General features: G+C 46.5%; 1 protein-coding gene across 3 annotated transcripts in view; it reads right to left on the bottom strand.

The window, feature by feature from the left end:
• The window catches only part of Adam23 (ADAM metallopeptidase domain 23), a 154645-nt gene extending 139343 nt beyond the window's left edge, over positions 1-15302 (bottom strand). For 2 of the 3 annotated variants that reach the window (XM_036173337.1, XM_036173335.1), the window contains exons 1-2: positions 14641-15302; positions 13185-13402 (exon numbers count right to left, since the gene is read on the bottom strand). In XM_036173337.1, the coding sequence (XP_036029230.1) occupies positions 13185-13402; positions 14641-14842 (420 nt within the window). In that variant the 5' untranslated portion in view covers positions 14843-15302. The remainder of the gene's footprint in view (positions 1-13184; positions 13403-14640) is intronic. The other variant, XM_036173336.1, reaches the window with a different exon arrangement.
• Positions 15303-20433: the final 5131 nt, after the last annotated feature.

Raw genomic sequence — 20433 nt, 5'->3', positions numbered from 1 at the left:
TCTTAAGGTGTATGTTATCTAGAGGACAAGCATGGTGGGGGAGGGTGCTTTACCAATGCTCTCTCAAAGAGGGGAAAAAAAGGAGTCCCTGAGGCTGTGGGCACAGCTCCGGTAGCAGAGCACTGGCCTGGCATTCACCTTGGGTTTCATTCCTGCACTACCAAGAACAAAAGAAAAGGCAGGGAGATAAAGGTTTGCCTTACAACTCTCTAAGATGCCAGATTTCCAAATTCCAGGTTTAGGAAAGCTCCTCTGACTGTCAGCCCGGCATAGCAAGGGCCACGGCCAATTAATTCATCAAGCATCATGCGCATGCTCCTATGGTCACACTCCTCTTCAGAGTCCCACCGCCAGCCTGCAGAGAGCTGAGATAGGGCCTGGCTCGGTCCTTAGGCCCTCTTCCATCTGACATGGACCAAACTCATCTGCATCTCAAACTGAGACTCTGAAACCCCGGAACCATTCTTCATCACTCCACACCAACAAGGAAGGGTAGCAGGAGGGGACAGAGAAAACGTCCTGATATTCAAGGCAGCCCTCTCCACACGGCTGTGGGCTATGACAAACGCCCAAGGAAACGGACCTAAGGAGAAAAGCCCCTTTGGCTCGGGCTTTCGGAGGTTTCCGCTGCCTCAGCAGGGGCATGTGGCAAGCACTGCTCACTTCATGGTACCCAGGAAAGAGCAGGGTGAAACACAGCCCCAAAGATCTACTTCCCGCAGCCAGGCCCCACCTCCTAATGTGTCCATCATCTCCTAAAATAGCAACACCAGCTGGGGATGGAGCCTTTTAACACACCAGTCTGTGGGGGGCATTTCATATTCAAACCACAACAATGGCCAATTTTTTTTTTTTTAATCGGATTTGTCCCACAAATAAATGGCTGTATCAGGTCATTAAATGGCCATTCCCTTGCTTTGGGTTGAAATATCATCTTTGTATCGAATCACTGGTTATGCTACATTCCAGTGCTGACAAAAGAGCTAAATTGGGAGTTCTGTCTTTTTTTTTCTACTAAAAATAAAAAAAGGTGGCTTTACCAGCTTTACCAGTTCTTGTTAAGTAAGCTTATTTCAGACGCCCACCTCTTTAAGCTATGAGCTCCTATAAAGTATACAAGAATACTTTCAAAAAAAAAAAAAAGAAGTTACTTCTAAAACGAGTCAAATGTCTGACATAGTTTGGAAACACCAAACAACCCCATCTCCTTTTTTTTTTTTTTAAACGTAAGGAAGGAAAATATGATAGAAAAATAAAATAAAATGAAGGCCTAATAAGGAAGGTGCTGGGCATGGTGGGAAACACCTGCTAATCCCAGTGTTCAGGAGGCTGAGGAAATAGTGAGTTCAAGGCTAGCCTGGGTTGCATAGTATAAACCTGTCTCAAAAATTAAAAAAACAAGCCAGGCCATGGTGGTGACGCACACCTTTAATCCCAGCACTCGGGAGGCAGAGCCAGGTGGATCTCTGTGAGTTCGAAGTCAGCCTGGTCTACAGAGTGAGTTCCAGGACAGGCACCAAAACTATGCAGAGAGACCCTGTCTCAGAAAAAAAAAAATTAAAATTAAAAAACAAGAAAGAAAGGAAGGAGGAAGAGAGGAAAGAAAGGAGGGAGGGAGAGGGGAAGGGAAAATTAAAAGGCTCAAAAAGCCACTGAATGCAGGGAAATGCTGAAGACAGTGTGTAAGGGAAGGTACGCAGGTACATGGCTCAGGTGTCGTTAGCTCACAGGACTTTGGGTCAAAACGACAAGTATCAGGCCAGAGAGATGGCTCAGTGGTTAAGAGCATGTACTGCTCCGCCGAGTTCAGTTCACAGTACCTGTCACTCAAGCTCTAGCGGGAAGGGCTCCCTCTTTTGGTCTCTGTGGATGCTGCACTCACATGCATTCATACGCACACACACAATAATTTAAAAGTAAGTATTTTGAAAAAAAATTAGATAAATACTTTCTTAAACATTTTAATCTAAAAGAGAAGGCAAGCTCTCTCTGCCCTACCCATGGAAGGGTGATAAAAAGAGCAAAGGACCGGAAGCTGGAGACGAAGATTCCATATCCGGAACACAAAAATAAGAACCATCTCGGTGTTTTTGCCATGAGGACTCTGTGTGGTTACAGGTATGACAGCACCTCCCCAAAACTGTTCAAGTTCAATCCAAAAGCTGCAGGTTATGTTTGCTGTTACAAGGCATTGGAGAGCTGAGCTGCAAGTTAGTTTAATGTGTCCTACTCCACTGACAAAGAACGGGGAGACACGAGGGGGTGAAGACTTGTCTACACATGCGTTGATTTGCAGCATTAGTGGAGCCCATCGGCAGTGCCTTTTTTTTTAACTTTATTTTATGTGCATTGGTATGAAGACGTTAGATCTCCTGGAACTGAAGTTTCAGACAGATGAGAGCCGCCATGTGGGTGCTGGGAATTGAACCCGGGTCCTCTGGAAGAGCAGCCAGTGCTCTTAACCACTGAGCCATCTCTCCAGCCCCCAGTGCCATTTTTATACATATTAACAGGCCTGGTGGCAAGATAGCACAGAACGCCCAACTCCGTGAGCCAGACTGCAACTCACCAGAGCAGTTTTTGAAACGTCCACACGAACCGGACCGGAAGCAAGCTCCAGAGAGATCCTGAAATTCTGCGGGCACGCCAAATATCAAAGTCAATGCCAATGCTGTTGTTACTCTATGTTTCTCTCTAGTGGTGCAAGAGATCAGGCCCTGAGCCTTGCAAGTACTAGGCAAGCCTCGCTATGGCTGAGCGGTACCTCCAGTCCTCTTGGAGGGGTTCGATGTTTCCCTTTGTTTTCTCTTACTTTGTTTTTGTTGCTATTGTTTTGTTTTGCTTTGCTTTGCTTTGGTTTTTTTGTGTGTTTGTTTTTGTTTTTGTTTTTTTAGTGTGTGTGTGTGTGTGTGTGTGTGTGTGTGTGTGTGTGTGTATCAGATGCTGTCCATGCTTGGGTCAGACTACTCCTTAATGTATCTTTATTCCCACTTGACCGAAGAAGTCCAGAAGCATGTGGTCACCTAGGTACCACTAAGCACCTAGGATTTAAAGCTTAACAAGACGGATCCCCTGACAGAAAACTGCCACGGAGATAAGCAAGAGGTGAATGACCCCAGCTGTGTAATGATAGATATTAGCTCAAGAGCAATATAGCCACTGGCCCGTTCATACTTGGGTTTAGTAGCCTGCTTAGACTTATATGTTCATTAATTAGTGTCTATCATGTAGGGGGAGGGGCTTGTGTGCCCATCCATCCTTCTTATCTCAAACCTTCAGAAAACAGAGTGTCATTAAGGTAGATCTTGGTTCCATGAGAAAACATTTAGTGTCAAGCTGGGTGGCAGTGGTGCACGCCTTTAATCCCAGCACTCAGGAGGCCGAGCCAGGCAGATCTCTGTGAGTTCGAGGCCAGCCTGGGCTACAGAGCAAGATCCAGGACAGGCACCAAAAACCACACTGAGAAACCCTATCTTGAAGAACACAAAAAGAAAACATTTAGATGGGTCTTGTTAACAAGTGAGTTTCACAGAAGAATTCAAAGTGGAACTCGGTTAACTAACTACTCTGTAATTTTCCAGGTGAGGAAATGTGTTTGGTCCCAGCTTTAGACAAAGCAGGTTATCAAGAGAACAAAACTTTGAGGAACCGGAATGACTTACAGCTGCACCAGAGTGAGTTCCCAGGAGGGAGACTTCCATATGTCTGGCCATGAATGAGGAAGACTGTTTCTCAGGATCATTACTCCAAATAAAATATAAGTAGATCTATCCTTTTTATAATAGAATTTCTAGCATTAAACTCAATGAAAGTTGTACTAAATGTACATAAATTCTAAACACAAAGACTCCCCGGGAACACTGCAAAGCCCAGACACTCAGTGAGCTTTGACTGAGGGAACTGAGCTAAGGTTCCTGGAGGGTACCTGTGTTGACTGAGAATGGAGTACTTTGTGTGAACAAAATTTTATGATTACATACTGCACAGTTTATGAACTTTCTGGAAAGGAAAAGAATTTATTCTGAAAAATCAAACCTTAGAAACAACTAATTATTCAAGTCTTAAAAATGAATTTGACGAGATCACCAGGAATTTAATGGAATTTGGACTTCAAAGGCTCAAGCCACATTACTAACAGTTCAGGAGTCTTTCCAGGGGACAAGTGTTTTCTGAAAGTAGCCCCATAGTTTGGATGGATGTGAATGAAATCATGCACATGGGCTTCCCTCACATGCAGACTGACCTTCGAACTAACAGACCCAGAAGAATGCTAGAAGGGAAAGAGAACAGGGCCTCTCTGGACAGTGGCTCTGTGGACAGTGGCTCTGTGGACAGTGGCAATGTGGACAGTGGCAATGTGGACAGTGGCTCTGTGGACAGTGGCTCTGTGGACAGTTGCTCTGTGGACAGTGGCTCTGTGGACAGTGGCAATGTGGACAGTGGCTCTGTGGACAGTGGCAATGTGGACAGTGGCTCTGTGGACAGTGGCTCTGTGGACAGTGGCTCTGTGGACAGTGGCTCTGTGGACAGTGGCAATGTGGACAGTGGCAATGGGGACAGTGGCAATGGGGACAGTGGCTCTGTGGACAGTGCCTCTGTGGACAGTGGCTCTGTGGTCAGTGGCTCTGTGGACTGTGGCTCTGTGGTCAGTGGCTCTGTGGACAGTAGCTCTGTGGACAGTGGCTCTGTGGTCAGTGGCTCTGTGGACAGGGCCTCTGTGGACAGTGGCTCTGTGGACAGTGGCTCTGTGGACAGGGCCTCTGTGGACAGTGGCTCTGTGGACAGGGCCTCTGTGGTCAGTGACTCTGTGGACAATGGCAATGTGTGCAGTGGTTCTGTGGACAGTGGCTCTGTGGACAGGGCCTCTGTGGACAGTAGCTCTGTGGTCAGTGGCTCTGTGGACAGTGGCTCTGTGGACAGGGCCTCTGTGGACAGTGGCTCTGTGGACAGTGGCTCTGTGGTCAGTGGCTCTGTGGTCAGTGGCTCTGTGGTCAGTGGCTCTGTGGACAGTGGCTCTGTGGCCTAAGAGGAAAGCAGGGAAGTCCATACTGTGCTCTGCTCAAGGAAAACTTATCTAACTGAAAGTATGCTTTTTGAATGTGGATAAAGGGAGTCACGTGACGGAATAAGTGTTCCAGCAAGATTAACCTGTCAGCAGCGGGTCTGACGGATTGACAGACAATGAGCCGACAAGAGACGCTAAAAAGAACACAATGTAGAGGGGGGAGGGGCGCGGCGGATTCAGGGCTCAGCACCAAGACTTGATAAGTGACTATTTATAGGCAGGAAATGAAGGAGAGAAGCGTCAAAGATTACTCCCCAAGTTCACTCTTCCATGCTCAGAGAGAGAACAGTCCCAGTGAGGAAAAACAGGGACGGTGAGAACAGCTCTCTTCTTGCCTTAACGATTTCATACAGACTGAAGCCACCAGACCTGGGCAATGGCACCAGACAAAGTGTCCTGGGTTGTCTTCTGACTGGCTGAAAAGGGGGCAGCGAGCCACTAACTCTGAAAAGAAGTGAAGAAGGATGATGCCAGCTATCGTAGAGTCGGCAAGAGGGAGTCAGGCCCGAGCAGAAAGCATTATTCAGGGCCACACACTGAAGCAGCGCTTTCCACAGCATGGCTCTGGAACAAAAAAAAATGGTCTAGACTCAACGGAAGAAAAGAATCAGAGATGAGGATCCGAATCCAAATGCCCAAAGACACCAGGAAGGCAAAAGCAATAAAGAAGGCTACAGTCGAGGCAGGAGGATGCCTCAGTCTGTTTGTTGTGTGTTGCTGTAACTGATTACGACAGACTAGATGACTTAGAACACAGGTGCATTTAGCTTGTGATTCCGGAGCCTGAAAAGCCCCAGATCATGGCACTGGCATGTGAAGAAGGTCTCCTACCTGCATCCTGGCAAGGCTGAGGGCATCACATGACAGACCATCTCCATTACTGTATACAAAAAATCATGAATGCCATCACGGGCCCCTACCATCATAACCCCCCCCCAATCCTAATTACCTCCCCAGAACTCCGCCATCACAAACCAATGAAGTATGAGTCTGAGAAGAGCATTTCCAACTCAAACTTGTGTAGAACATGTTCCAACGACAGTCTATGGAGTAGGATTGGGACCCAGCCCAGTTCTTTCTTCTCTCTGACTTCCTTGAGCAAAGGTTACTCCCTCCTCTGCATGTCTACCACCTCCTGTTCCAACCGCTCAAAATTGCCCAGACATTGAACTACACATCACAGCAGCTCAGTTCTGACACTCCACTAGGAGAAAGAGTAGGCACTAAGTGTTGTTCTCAGTCTTTTTCTCCAGCGCCTGTCCTTATCTAAAGCATATGCCCACAATCTAGAGAGGAGATATTTCTTAACAATTGGTGGATTTGTCACGCCCACTCTGCCCTTCAAGGGAGACCACTCTGCCCACTATTCTCTACCATGTTGTGTTATTTTATTTTCTCCAAGCACCTGTCAGTGTTCAAAATGAATGGGCCAGTGTTGTTAGCATCCTCATCTGTCCCTTCCTGTTGGAAGGTAAACTCTCTGTAAGCCACAGGATGGTATCCAATACCATGCTCACTTCTTGAGCGCCCCCCTCCCATGACTCACCATGCGACATGGAATAAATCAAAGCTGTGTATCTATCTCCATCCCTTACAACCTCCCACTTCTCCTAACTATCTCTCTCTGTTAAGGGCTCAGGTCCCTGGAAAAACATGGATTCAAATCCTGGCTTTGTCTGCAGCTCTCTAGCTATTAGTCCTTTTTGAAGACACTGATTATGACTCTGTTAACATCTGCTGAGTCTATAAACATTGGTCACTAGATTTCCAGAGAATTAAATAGGACCTTTTTCTCACTAACTGCACCCCCATCCCTGGTCTCTCAAATGCCTTATTGTACTACACTCACCCTCCTCCTTCCTACAACTGACAGGTAACTGAAATGCCTAAAAGAAAAACTGTGAATGGAGGAGGGGCCACTGTAGAGGTATTTTTGCTAGCTTAAACAGTATAAACATATGTTTAGCAACTTACACAATGCCAAAACTCAAGACTAAAATTACCTCTCCTGATGATCTAGCCTAGTACCAAAAATACCTAAAAGAATCTGGAGGCTGTGTTTTTTTTTTTTTTTTTTAAAGTTCAGTATGCTTATAACATGTAATGTTATGGCAATAACTACATTCTTTCTATATATTTTCTTATATACAGATGTTTAATCAAAGATTCACTCAACAGATACAGTACTCCAAGTCCCTTAAGTGACACAACTGTAAATAGAATTTTATATGACACAAGTCTGCAATGACTGCCTGAAAACTCCTGGGAAACTGAGGAGGTTTGTTGAGGTCAATATCAAAGTCTACATTATAATATAACCTTATAGGTGGTTGTTCCACCAGAAAAGACAACATTCCGACCTATCAATCAAACTCGCATAGTATGACGATGAACAGGGGGAGGGCTCTGCAACATTCAGATCTATCAATCAAACCCACAAAGTATAAAGAATTAGGATATTTCCAGAGAAGAAAACTTTACAAACAGATCTTTAGCTAGAACTTGAGCTAGTGAAAGAAACCTCCAAAAGAGATTTCTTTTTCCCATGTCGCACAATAGTGAGACTTGCTCTTAATAGACAAGGATCATAAAAACATATATTCCTGACTTCTAAGAATGTATAAGTACATCTTGCAAGAGGAATGCTTGGGACTTCCTTGTCCCATACTGCTTCATGTTGTTGCATACCAAGATAAATGGAGCTTTTGGCGTCTAGAAAACCAGAAACTGATTATCTGGAAGTAAGGGTGATGGGGTGCATTATGTGAAATTCCCAAATAAATAATCAATAAAAAATATTAAGTTCAAAAACACTGAAGTAAACTCAAAAGCATAATTACTAGGATCCAAATTCACTTACAGCCGAGATGCAGCTCTGGCAGCCTATATGTTTAGCACATATGATACTCTGGGTTCAATCCCCAGCACCAGGAAAGAAGAAAGAAACTAAATACACTAACCTGTCTCTTTTCTCTCCTCAACCTAGAATACTGGGGAGAGAGGAGCAGCCTGTTTTCCTAAGTGTCAGTCCATGGCAAGAGGTCATGTGTTTGGGTGACTCCACTGACGCCTGGGTCACCTCCCCCTGACTCAAAGCTCTGCCTCTTTCACTCCTTCCCAATCCGAATCTCGATCTTGGAGGCTCAACTTAAAATTGTCATCGAGTTCTTAGGAACAGACTTCACAGAATCATCTCCAGAAGGAGCGACTGAGTAAAGAATGAGTGAGTCTAAACCGTTTCTCCTGCTGTCCAAACCTATCTCCCATTTTATTAGCACACTGCATGGATAACGCATTGTTATGTGTGATGATCATGTAATTCCATCTACACTCATAAAGCCTGGCAAGTCTTGATAACAAAGAGACACGAGAAAATGTAAAGCTCATTCTCCATCTTCATCTCACACAACGCTGTTGACTTGAGTGGTCTGGGGCTTCTTCCCCACACACCAAGCAATTCACAGATTCTTCAAGACGAACAAGCCAGGTGTCCTCTAATCCAATTTGGTTCTGACACTCTCCATCAGGAGATGGTGTCAGATCTCACAAGTTGAAGGCTGAGTCCCACAAGACTCCAGACGTCAGTCCCAAGTCCCAAGCTAGAGCCTGTGCCGATAGGAGCAGGCTATAAATCAGGTGTCTCCTCACTGCCTGCTCAGAGCTGATTAACTTGCTAAGAGCAGCTCACTGAACGCAGGGCAAACATTTACTTGTTGCTATGAAGGACATTCTAGAAGAGACAGAGATGCAGCCAGGTGAAAGGGATGCATAAGACAAGGTGTGGGAGAAACATGTTGAGCTTCCAGGCCCTGTCCAGGTGCCAGCCCTCTAGGAACCTCCATAGGTTCAGTTATCTATCTGAAAGCTTCCAGACTCTGCTCCTTTGGATCTCTAGAGAAGCTTTATTTCATAAGTATGGATGATCATGTCACCGGACACTGATGATCAACTAAATGTTAAGCCCCTTTCCTGATGGGCAAGGAAGCCCAACCCTTCCATCACACCTTCATCTTTTTTTTTTTTTTTTTTTTTTTTTTTTTTTTTTTTTTTTTTGAGACAGGGTTTCTCTGTGTAGTTTTGGTGCCTGTCCTGGATCTTGATCTATAGACCAGGCTAGCATCAAACTCTGCCTCTGCCTCCCGAGTGCTGGGATTAAAGGCATGTGCCACTGACCCCGGCTTTTGCCTTCATCCTTCTAATGACTAGACCCCATCCTAAAACTTCCTAGAGGGCCCTGGCCTCCAATCATTGCAGCGTTAACCCACAAAAGAGCCTCTGTCAATTGATGACTTCAACAGGTCTGGACCTATGTGACAGAAAATGGGATGGACACCATGTGTGTATTTTCCAGTATCACACAAAATTAAAATTCTCCATTAGCAGGCCCTCATACTGCTATATCCTACTAAACTGACTTCTTAAGTAGTAAAGAGGTTATTATGATAAACTATCAGACATCAAGACTGTCTATAAAGAAACCTTAATTTAGGAAAGCACCAAAAGTTTTAAGAAACAAAAACAAAAAACGTAAGTGTTTAGGTCTGAGGTGCCTATTTATTCCCTGCCTGCTCTGGACTGCTTCAGTGTGCTCGCTTCTCTCAAAAATGGAGCAGTTTGGACAACAGTTTCTACAACATTTCAACTATGTAGAAATTGAAATGATTCCTGGTCTAGTTGGTTTTCTCTTGTTGTGATGAAACGCCACGACCAAATCAGCTTGGGGAGGAAAGGGTTTATTTGGCGTACACATTCCAGAACACTGTCCAGCACTGAGAGAAGTCATCATAGGCACTCAAGGCAGGAACCTGGAGGCAGGAACGGAAGTAGAGACCATGGAGGAACATTACTTATTTATTGGCTTGCTCAGCCTGCTTTCTTATACAATCCAGGACCATCTGCCCAGGGGCAACACGGTTCACTGTAAGCTGGGACCTCCCACACTAATTATTAGTTAGGAGAATATCCACAAGAGTTGCTGACAGGCAATCTGATGGAGACATTTTCTCAACTGAGATTTCCTCTTTCCAAATGCTCTTAGTGTGTGTCCAGTTGATAGGCCAAAATAACCAAAACTAACCTGCACAATTCCTAAGCATTCCTTGCCAAAAAAAGAAAGCTAAAGTTTTCAAAACCAATACCATATACAGAGGTGGACACAACCAGCTTTCAAACTCCCCACATATGAAAGAGTTAATAAGCATTTTAACTTACACAGCTGTTAAAATATGAAGGACATATCCACATGCAAGATTATGAAACTTCTTCAGACATAAATGTGGAGCTTGGCCTTGCAACCTAGATTCGGGAAAGTCCCATCCCAATTCTACCCCCCCCACACATCCCAGGGATTCAGGAGAGAGGCACAGTGACTCAGCATTTCTAGGCATTCACTAAAATGTGCTTCAAATGCAACAGAACCAGAATGGAGGAAAGGTCCAAGTTCACATACACTAATATCAAAAAAAAAAAAAATTTTTTTTTTTTTTTTTAAAAAGCGATGAGGATGGAATTCTATGCTTTCTCATTGTAACTTTTGGAAAGCAGGTAAGCTGACAAGTGTGTCTCTCTCATCATTGATATTTAACAAGTCATCATATAATCCAGTGGAAAACATGCAATACTGTTTCATCCTACTTAGCAGCAGAAACTCCATTTTGTCCCGGTCTGCCCTGAGCTGCCACCCACAATTTCCTAAGGCTAGGCTACAGCCCCCCTAACCCCTCCTCACACAGGTGTAAACCACAAGCATCCCACCCCCCTCTGGTTGGTTGGCCCAGAGCTGATCCGAACCACCAAACCACAGAACTCCAGACGGGCTGAAAGTGTGTCACTGAGGAAAGTCCCCAGCTGTTTCTCCCATATTACATTATGATTGGATGGGACTCCAGGGCTGTCTCTTTGCAGTTGTTTCCCCGCCTTTAAAACTGGCTGCTACCCCAGCAGGGACCCGAATAGCTGCTGCTCCTGCCCCCGACCCGGTTTGGAGCCCGAACCCTGCCGCCTCCCTGATACCAGTTTTGTTTTGTTTTTTTTTCCTAAATAAATTTCTGGCTTGCCTGAACCCGGTTATTTGTGATGAATTATTCCTGGATTCTCGGACCCTAACAATACTTCTTATCAACCAGCCCAAAAAAGGCTTAAAGACGCAAGGGAAGAGGAAACCATAGACCACAAAAGGAAATTTCAGGGCGCCACCAAATCAGATCGACACTATTAAAATCTGACCCAGGCACATCTCAGAATCTTGCTTACATCATGTCTGTGTCTTCTAAAGAATAAATATTTTTCATCTTTGCAAACCTTATCTCTTATCTGTGAACCCTTACCATACAGCTTTGCATATGAGAAATGTACAACAGATATTTACTGAATTAAACTAATAAGAAAAAAAAAGACTTTCAAATATCATCCCCCGCCTGAACCATTCTTTTCAAAAGTAAAAAAGAAGTCCAGCTGTGGGGGCGGGGGGTCAAGAATCTTAATCCCTCCAACATCAAGCCAGTGCGCCACAGGAGCACTCTGTCCCTCTGCATAAGTGACAGGTAAAAGTTCAACCGATAGATATTACTACCATAAAGTCAGACATAGGATGTGAAATCACACCCACAAGCAGAACAGCCACCTAAGGCTAGACCAAAGGACAAGCATTAGTCACAGAGTTCAACACCTGAGTTAAAAAGAAATTCCACTGAAATTTCTTTCAGATCGCAGCTGAGGAGGGCTTAGACATCCTCTAAAGCAGGCTTTGAGGCAGCTTTGGCCCTCCTCCAGCACCCTGCACAAAGGCCCTTGAGTTTAAGAACTGTCACCACAGAGCACAGACCATCCCCCACTTGGCACAGGGATCATTCATAAGGGACGCTATTTAGTCCTCAATGCTTGCTATCAAGGGGGCCTTGGATGTCTCTTCCTAAAGACAATATCCACTCCTTCTGTCCATAAGACGTGAAGTGTTAGTTGGTCCACTAAATTTCAGAAAACCTTCTGAGAGAAAGGCTTGGCAGAGGAGAAGTTCATCATAGCAGCCATGGTGGACAACAGCCCCTTCAAAATCACACAAACAGGGTTAACAAAGTTATTCAGTATGAAGAAAGCTTTGTCTCAGGGACCTCACTTGTCCTAAAATAGTAACAATTAACAATTCAAACCTAATAGCTGCTTTACACCCTTTAGAAGAGGCACCGAAGACCTTACATCCCTATCCACCCATTTATGAAATGGGGAAAAACGTCGTACTTACCTCTGTTTCAGAAAACTACACACACTGATTGCAAACCACAGACACCTTGCTTAAATTCTACATGCTTAACTATCTCTACATAGGTGTTTCCTGCACCTAAGAAAGGACAGAGGTTTCCGATACTTCACTGTGAAGACCTGCTTCAGATCCCAAATATCATCACTTCAAGCAATGAGAGGCAGGAGAAGAGATCCCTTAAACTCTTGGGACATCATACTCTTCTTCATTTGAGTCTCTTCTTCAAGCTCCACGCCACTGTCTAAACTAACCTGAAAGCAAAGCAAATGTTCACCGCTGATGCGGCGTCCTCAAGGATGGTGTCAACCCAAACGGGTTTCTATCTTATGCAAGTCATTCCTTCCTGTTCTGCAGACTCTATTGAAAAGCCGAATTATTTACTGACTGAACATACCATAGCGGTGGCCCCACCCTGCCCAATGCCCAAGTAAAGAAATAAAGTAAACTCAAATACAAGTTCTACACACAAAACCACACTGCCTGTCAGTGAGGTCTTCTGTGTACAGACTTCCAGGAGCTTTGATCTCCTGGAAGGTAGGCTCCTGCATTCTTACATAAAGGCTCCCAGAAAGAAGTTCACTCTGTTGCTTAGTGCCAACGGCACCTGAGAGACACTGGGGACCGAGTTTCTCACAGGGCATCTGAAATTGCTCAGTTTCCGTTGAGTCAAAGAAACCAACAGTAAACCCTATCCTGGTCGATCCCAGGTTAATTTCCTCCAGTTTCTCTTCTATCATCATATTAATTGCTTTCTTAATAAAATGCTGCACTAAAATTTGTGAAATCAGATTCTGGCAGAAAGTCAAATCAAAGGAGAACTCTTGACGGCAGCCACTTGGGCACACTCAGCCTCCTGCCTACCTTGTTGTGTTTCTCTTGGTGTCTGGCCTTTGTGTCGAGAACATGATAGGGGCTTTCTGAGTCCTGGTTGATGTAATACACGAGTCTCGAAGGCAGTGTGATTTCCTTCTGCAGCGCACTGCTGTTGCTGACATTACTGCTGCCCTTCTGTTGCAATGTCTTGGCTTCGTGGGCCAGGATTCCCGGGGCTTTTTCTGCAGTTTCGTTCCAGTGCGGAGCTGCAGGGAGCAGGAAACACAAACATACACAAACATGCACATATACATCCAGGAAACGTGGAAATTCTCAAGTGCGCCTTTCCATGAATGGCGTTCACAAAGTTCCCCATTTATAAGGAGGTAGGAAGGGGCGACCCAGGAAAACAAGTAAATGGAACAGCGGGATGGCCTGGATCGGTTAGCAGCCAGGGAAGCTTATACAATCATGTACTACAGTCATGTATACCTCTTCTATCTAGTCTTAGATCTGAACGTCCGAACTATGAGGGGGCAGGGACGGAATAGACTTAGCGAAGAGTCAGCAACTGGACATGCTCAAGGGTCTGGACCCTCATCCCCTCCGGTTTCGGAGGACAGAGCAGCTCAACTGTTACCAAGCTTAGTAACATCCCATCTGGGACCTAAGAACACCCCTGAAATAACTTGGGGCCTGAATTCATGGGCACTGAATGTAAAGTGATTCTTTCAACAATATATCATATATATATATATATATATATATATATATATATATATATATATATATATATATATATATATATGATTCCCTTTTCTTTTTAACTTTTGAGATGAGGGGGCAAAAACTGTTTTGCCATAAAGAGCTGGCAGCTTTCCAAATTCTTTTTCTTCTACTGCCAAGGCCAGCTTTCTGCTTTCAGTGACTTCCAATCACCAGTGTGCTCAACATTGTATTATTCTGATTGCTCATTATGACAAGCATTTTGGGAAAACACAGGCAAAGGTCATGCACAAAGTGTGTCTTGGAGACTTTCATTCTCTTGTCCCCAAAGTATGCCTCCCTCACCTTAATTCCAACAACAGGGACTAAACCTGGGGGAGAATTTGAGGAAACAAGCATTTGCCACTGTCATTGCATGCTCCCCGCATTCATATGAAGGTTCCCCAAAGCAAGAAGCAACTTGCTCGCTCACTGCACCTCCCTGGCCCTGGAAGTTACATAGAGAGCGCTAAAGGACTCAGGAGCCACAAAATACCTCTGGGTGGAACCCACAGTCGCTGGAACCGGTCTTTAGTGAATGCAACAGAAACGGACTTCCAAAAAGTGAACTAGCATGAACCTGGGCTCGGGACAGAGAAGGGTGGAGAGGTCGACAGGGAGGCGCTCAAAGGCCAGGCTGGGGACCCACACGTCCAGGGTACACGCACCTGCGTGCCCTTCTCTCTCCTCCCCAGGGCCCCTTGGGGAAGGCAACGCAAAGGGCACCGGCCATACCCACCGCTGGGCGCAGCGGCCCCCCGGGCTCGGGGCCGGGACGAGGCGGCGAGCGCAGGCAGCAGGAGAAGGACGAGGAGCAGGCGGCAGGGCGGCGCGCGGGCCAGCACCGGGCCGGCGGGGCAGCTACAGGGGCCGCGGGAGGCGCCGGCCAGGCTGCAGCCCGCCAGGGGCAGCCGCCGGGAGCTGCTGCCGGGCGGCTTCATGGCTCATCGCTCCCGGGCGCCGGTCCGAGTGACCCGCGAGAGCGCCGGGCTGGGCTGGGCTGCGGGGCTGCTGCGGGCGGAGCCGGTCACGCCGGCTGGGCGCGCATGCTGCGGCCGCGGGCAGGGGTCAGGGACTGGGGGGCTCGGGGACGGCGGCGCGCCCTCCTGGGCTCTTTCCGCCTTTCGGGGAGCGGTCCGCAGAGGGGGGGTCCCCTCTGCTCGGCCAACTTGGAGCCTCCCCAGCGGCTGCACCCTCCCAGTGGCGGGCGCGGCCGCTCCAGTGACTGCGGGGGTTGCTGCCGGGCCTGAGGATGCTGAGGAGGCGCGCGGGAGCGAGCGGGGGCGCGGGCACGCGCGGCGCGGGCGCGAGACACGGGGACGCGCGGCGCGGTACTGCACCCCACCCTCCGGGAGCGCGCCCGAGCCGGGTTTCGGGTGCGGATGCTGATGCTCTTGCAGATGCTGATGCTGTGGCCCGCATGGACGGCACTGCGCATGCTCTACTGTGGGAGCCCCGGGGAGGTGGGGGGGAGGGAGAGGGGGGTGCAGAGTGATGCAGCATCCCAAGCAGCATCAAAAGAGATGGTGGCACCTCCAAAGATGGGGGTAGGGGAGAAAGAAGCCTGCTGTCAAAGATGAGGCCGCCCGAGAAAAGTGCAGGGGTTCCCAGGCCTAGGGCAGGCCTGATCTGGCAACAACTTGGCAAGGAAAGCGACCCATTCTCAGCACCCACTCCTATACCAACCGTCACCAGCGCAGGGAAAACTGAGACCACGCATTTTCCTTCTAAAATCTTTATTTATTTCCTTCCTCCAAATAAATATAAAGGGCTGCAGCCGGGGAGGTAAAAATAGCTGTGTTCCTCATAGCGAGTAGGCTGACAGTGGAAGAACTCTGTGGTGCATCCGCAGGCTGGCGTGTGGGCACGGAGCCACTGGGATCCCCTTGCAGGGTCGTGGGTCCTCCCTGCTTGTGCCCATGGGGCTTTGAGGAAAGCTAAGTTCAGAAAGTGTGACGGGCCGTCTTCTGGAATAGAAGGAATACACCGAGTAAAAACCAACCGAGGTGGCGATCTCGGGAAATCTATCGTTTGTCAACCAACCTTGGGGGTGGGCAGGCATTTCTGAGAACACATTTCTATTTTTGAGATCCAGTCCTATCCTGTGCAGAGGAAAGAGATATTTTCTCTTCCTTCTGTCAGTTCCCTGGCTTGGGTGGGTTAGCAGCCACTACTAATTCTGGTGGTTCCAAATTAGAATTTGAGACACATTTCTACCACCAGACTCCAGTAATACCAGCATTAATTTATTCAGTCTCCCGGGAATGGTTTGAGTAATAACAATGGCGTCTTACTCCATTGTCTGTTTTTAAAATAGAGATAAGAATATATTTGGAGAGAGTCTAGAGGATACAAGAAGGCTGTGGTTAAAAGGAAAGAAGCTAAGCTTACATCACCATCACCCTGTCAAAACTGTCTGTCACCTTCTCCATCCCAACTTCACCATGAGGCCTTCTGAAGAGAGACAAGAATGGATACAGACCTTAGACTGCAGAGTTGTTGGGGTGTCGGATATTAGTTTTAACCTTTTCTTTCCAAATTTGAGCAGGAATATTATTGGGCACATCAATTTGTAATTTAACACTCTACACACACACACACACACACATACACACACACACACACACACACACACAAACGCACACATTCCATATGCAGGTAACAACTTTCCTTCTTATTCACATTGTCCTAACATGCTGTTTAAGACCCAGGGAAGCTGGGCAGTGGTAGCACATGCCTGTAATCCCAGCACTCAGGAGGCAGAGCCAGGCGGGTCTCTGTTAGTTCGAGGCCAGCCTGGTCTCCAAAGCAAGTTCCAGGAAAGGAGCAAAGCTACACAGAGAAACCCTGTCTCAAAAAAACAAAACAAAACAAAAAAAAAAAAAAAAGACCCAGGGCAATCTCTTGGATAATACATGGTCAATGAGTAAGCTTGGAGATGATGTAGATCAGCCGGCACCATGGTGTAGCTTGTAGGTCTCTTGACTCCCTAACAGTATTCCTGCAAAGGACATGCTGGCTAGGTTGTCCCAACTTATATTTGGTATAATATGCATCCTGGAAATGGGTTTGGGAGAATAGGATCCAGAAAGAAGATTGACAAGGACTTTGAATGGAGAAGGAAGGAAATGAGGGAGAAAACTGTTCCGGCACAGGTTACCTGTTAGGGACCAAGATGTCAGGAACCAAACATGAACCATAGAAAATACTAGCTAGGCCAAAGAACTACTCATAAGCCCCTTCCCAGAGCAGTAACCAGAGGCCTCCCAAGGTAAGAGAACATCCCACAGTCGGGTGCCATGACAACCGAAGATAAAGAGCATTCCAGGGTCAGGCAGTCTAGCAACAGAATATACTGCCCCTGACCAGTGACCTTAGCCGATATCTTGCAGGTGCACTATCTGCCTCACACGTCTTGCACCCCTTCCATGTTCTACACGCCCCTTTTCCCTTTCCCTCCTTCCTGCCCCTTCTCCCCTTATGCTATATAAGCCATGTGGAGAGAAATAAAGATTGGCGGCTTGATCAGAATACTGTCTTGCTGCTGTCTCTTTGTGTCGCCCTGTCCTTCCATTCTCTCCCACAGGATTGGTGGCCCCGTTGACACCCCGCTGGCCGGGGCAGTTACCAGGTTATTTCAAGTCATTTCTCAGAGATGAGTGACAGGCTCTCAGTCTGCCCTCTAAAATACATCTACCAGCTGAGGGGAGCTGACTGATCACCACCAGTTATAACCCACGATGCTACACACACAGGGTGCAGGATGGGGTACCATTTGGCTTCTAGTAAGGAGTGGAGATGTTTACAAAAAAGGACACCAACTTAATGCTGTGTAAGGAAAAACAGCATTTATATATAGAAGCGTAATGTTTGCAGATGTTGTTGGAGGCAGGCTGCATACCAGCAAGTGACGCAAGAGGTGAGCAACCCACCTAGGAAAGTTTATTTACTGAGATTTGTTCTTTAACTTCTATTTAAATGAAGGTTAACAGAACCATATGTAGTTGGCCAATTCACTATATTTACCATTATTCCCATTAGGTAGTTGAAGAGGTTTTATTGTAAAAAGAATTTACTTCTAAATAGTCCGTTCTTACCCTTTCGGTGAATGGTGTAAGTGCCTTTCTTGCTTCCTATTTACATACGCCTTGCTCTGCAAATGCAAATCAGCTTTTCCCTATGAAAACATACCAAAAACAGGTGCCAGGGTTGAAGTGCTGCCCTAGTATGTGAGAGGCTCTAAGGGTTCTTCCAGTCCAGCATCACACACACACACACACACACACACACACACACACACACACACACACCACACATAAAAGAAAAAAAACTGTGTATGTGTATACGCACACAAACACATCTGCCACGGCACGTGAGGATGTCAAAAGACAACTGTATTGGGGTAGCAACAGGAGAGATTCCGCAAGCTTGGCTGGAGTAAAGAAAATTAAAAACCAGAAGGTTGAGAGCATCCTGGCTCTGGTAACAAAGGTGCACTGGCTGCTGGGGTCCTCACCGGACCACTGACAAGATCTGGTGACAATGGCAGTGACGGTCGTGAGGACCCATGGGGAAAATCATACCGTGCAATATGGATGCCAGTGAATGCAAGGAAGTGTGTCTTCCAGCGGCATCCAGAGCAGGCAATCAAGCCCTTGCAGAAACGGTTCAGCCGGCCTGACGGGAGGACCACCTGAGGGAGGCCTCCTTGTGCCATAGTCTGCTTGCTGATTTTAACGCCACTGAGGCGATTAAAATGACACAGGGACAGGAAACTGTCAGGCATAGAAATATTAGGTTTGGAAGGTGTGTGACCCCAAAGGGTCACCGGAGAGGCCCCCAGAGGGCGAAAGGAGGGGAGAAAGGAGGGGAGGGTGAACAGAACAGGCTCATGAGAACAATTAGAGCGCTGCAGTCATTTGGCCAAAATATCAAGGTCAAGAAAGGGATTTGCAAATTGGAAGCTGGTGCCAAGAAAAGGTCCAGATGATAGGAAAAGCACAGAGAAGAGCAGAGGAGGCTGGCCCACAGCTGGGGAGTAGCTGGCATCACCGAGCTGGCAGTGGCTGATTACATCCCAGGTTTGACATGGGAGATTTCACTCTGTCTCATTGCGGTGACTGTGAACACAGAGTCTACCATCAGAGGACCAGCCTTGAAAGGGAAGGACGCAATTCATTTCTCAATAAAAGTGCAAAGCGAGTGAGTTCTGTTATTGATATTTTCCATATGGCTCAGGGACCAGCACATGTTTGCTGTAAAGTCTCAGAAAGTCAATGTCGTGGCCTCTGGGGGCTGTGTGGTCTCTGCCACATATTTTATTCTTAACAACAGTTTAAAAATGGAAACAGCACCAGTGAGAAGTCTTGGCAGGTAAAGGTGCCTGTTGCCAAACTTGATGATCTAAGTTCAATCCCTGGGAACGCTTGAAGTCAAGAAATGACACCCGCAAGTTGTGCGTGGATTGTGATCTCCACAAGTATACCTCACAAGCATGCACACTGCACTTTCATTCTCTGTGTGTGTGTGTGCACACGTGTGTGCGTGTGTGTGTGTGTGCACACGTGTGTGCGTGTGTGTGTGTGTGTGTGTGTGTGTGAACTGAGTGTGATGAATGGTGGCACATGCCTTTAATCCCAGTATTTGAGAAGCAGAGACAGGTAAGATCAAGCCTGAACTACATTGCAAGTTCCAGACCAGCAAAAACTGCACGTAAGACCCGGTCTCAAATAAATAAATAAATGTAATAAAAATAATCTTAGTGTAATAAAAATCTAGGCTGCAGGCTATAACTTACCAGCCCATCATTTTTAACAACAAAATATGTGTGCATGTATTACATAGCCATGTATATTAAAGTTAAAAGTTGTCAATTGTATTGTGTCCTGTGGCTTGTAGAAAAGTGAGGAGGCCATGGACAACAATATTCAGGGCTCTAATTTCCAAAGATCTGGGACTTATGAGGTGGCTCAGCGGGTAAATGTGCTTGCTGCCAAGGCTGACACCTGAGCTCACATGGTGGAAGAAGAGAATGAAATCCCAAGGGTTGCCCTCTGACATTCACTCAGGTGCTGTGGAATATGCACGCGCAAACACACACACACACACACACACACACACACACACACACACACACACACACTCACATGTATGTCTATATAATATCTATGTATATATTCATATAATGTGTCTGTATATATGTATATCTGATCATCCTTGTTCTTCAGTTGTTTGCTTCAAATCAGTAAGTATCAGTAAGCAGTCACTAATTTCCTCAGAGATGCTCAGTATATGGAAGGGCTCCTAAGGAAAAAGCACTCCTCCTTTTTGGAGCTAATTCCTGGAACTTAAATGGTGGGACAAGTGTCAGAGTTTATTCACCAAAACAATACAGATGTCGAAAATATCCCAAACTTCCCTTTATTGTGCCAAACTGTATTTTCTGGGGGAGCAGAGAGGCTTGAATGAACATTACAGCCATGACGAGTCAGAAGAGAGGGTGATACACGCAGTGACAGTCCATCTGAGAGCC

This window comes from Onychomys torridus, chromosome 23, assembly GCF_903995425.1.
Source record: "Onychomys torridus chromosome 23, mOncTor1.1, whole genome shotgun sequence".
NCBI classification, from domain to species: Eukaryota; Metazoa; Chordata; class Mammalia; order Rodentia; family Cricetidae; genus Onychomys; species Onychomys torridus.
The sequence above is the reverse complement of the archived record's forward strand: the minus strand, read 5'-3'. Positions and strand labels throughout refer to the sequence as shown.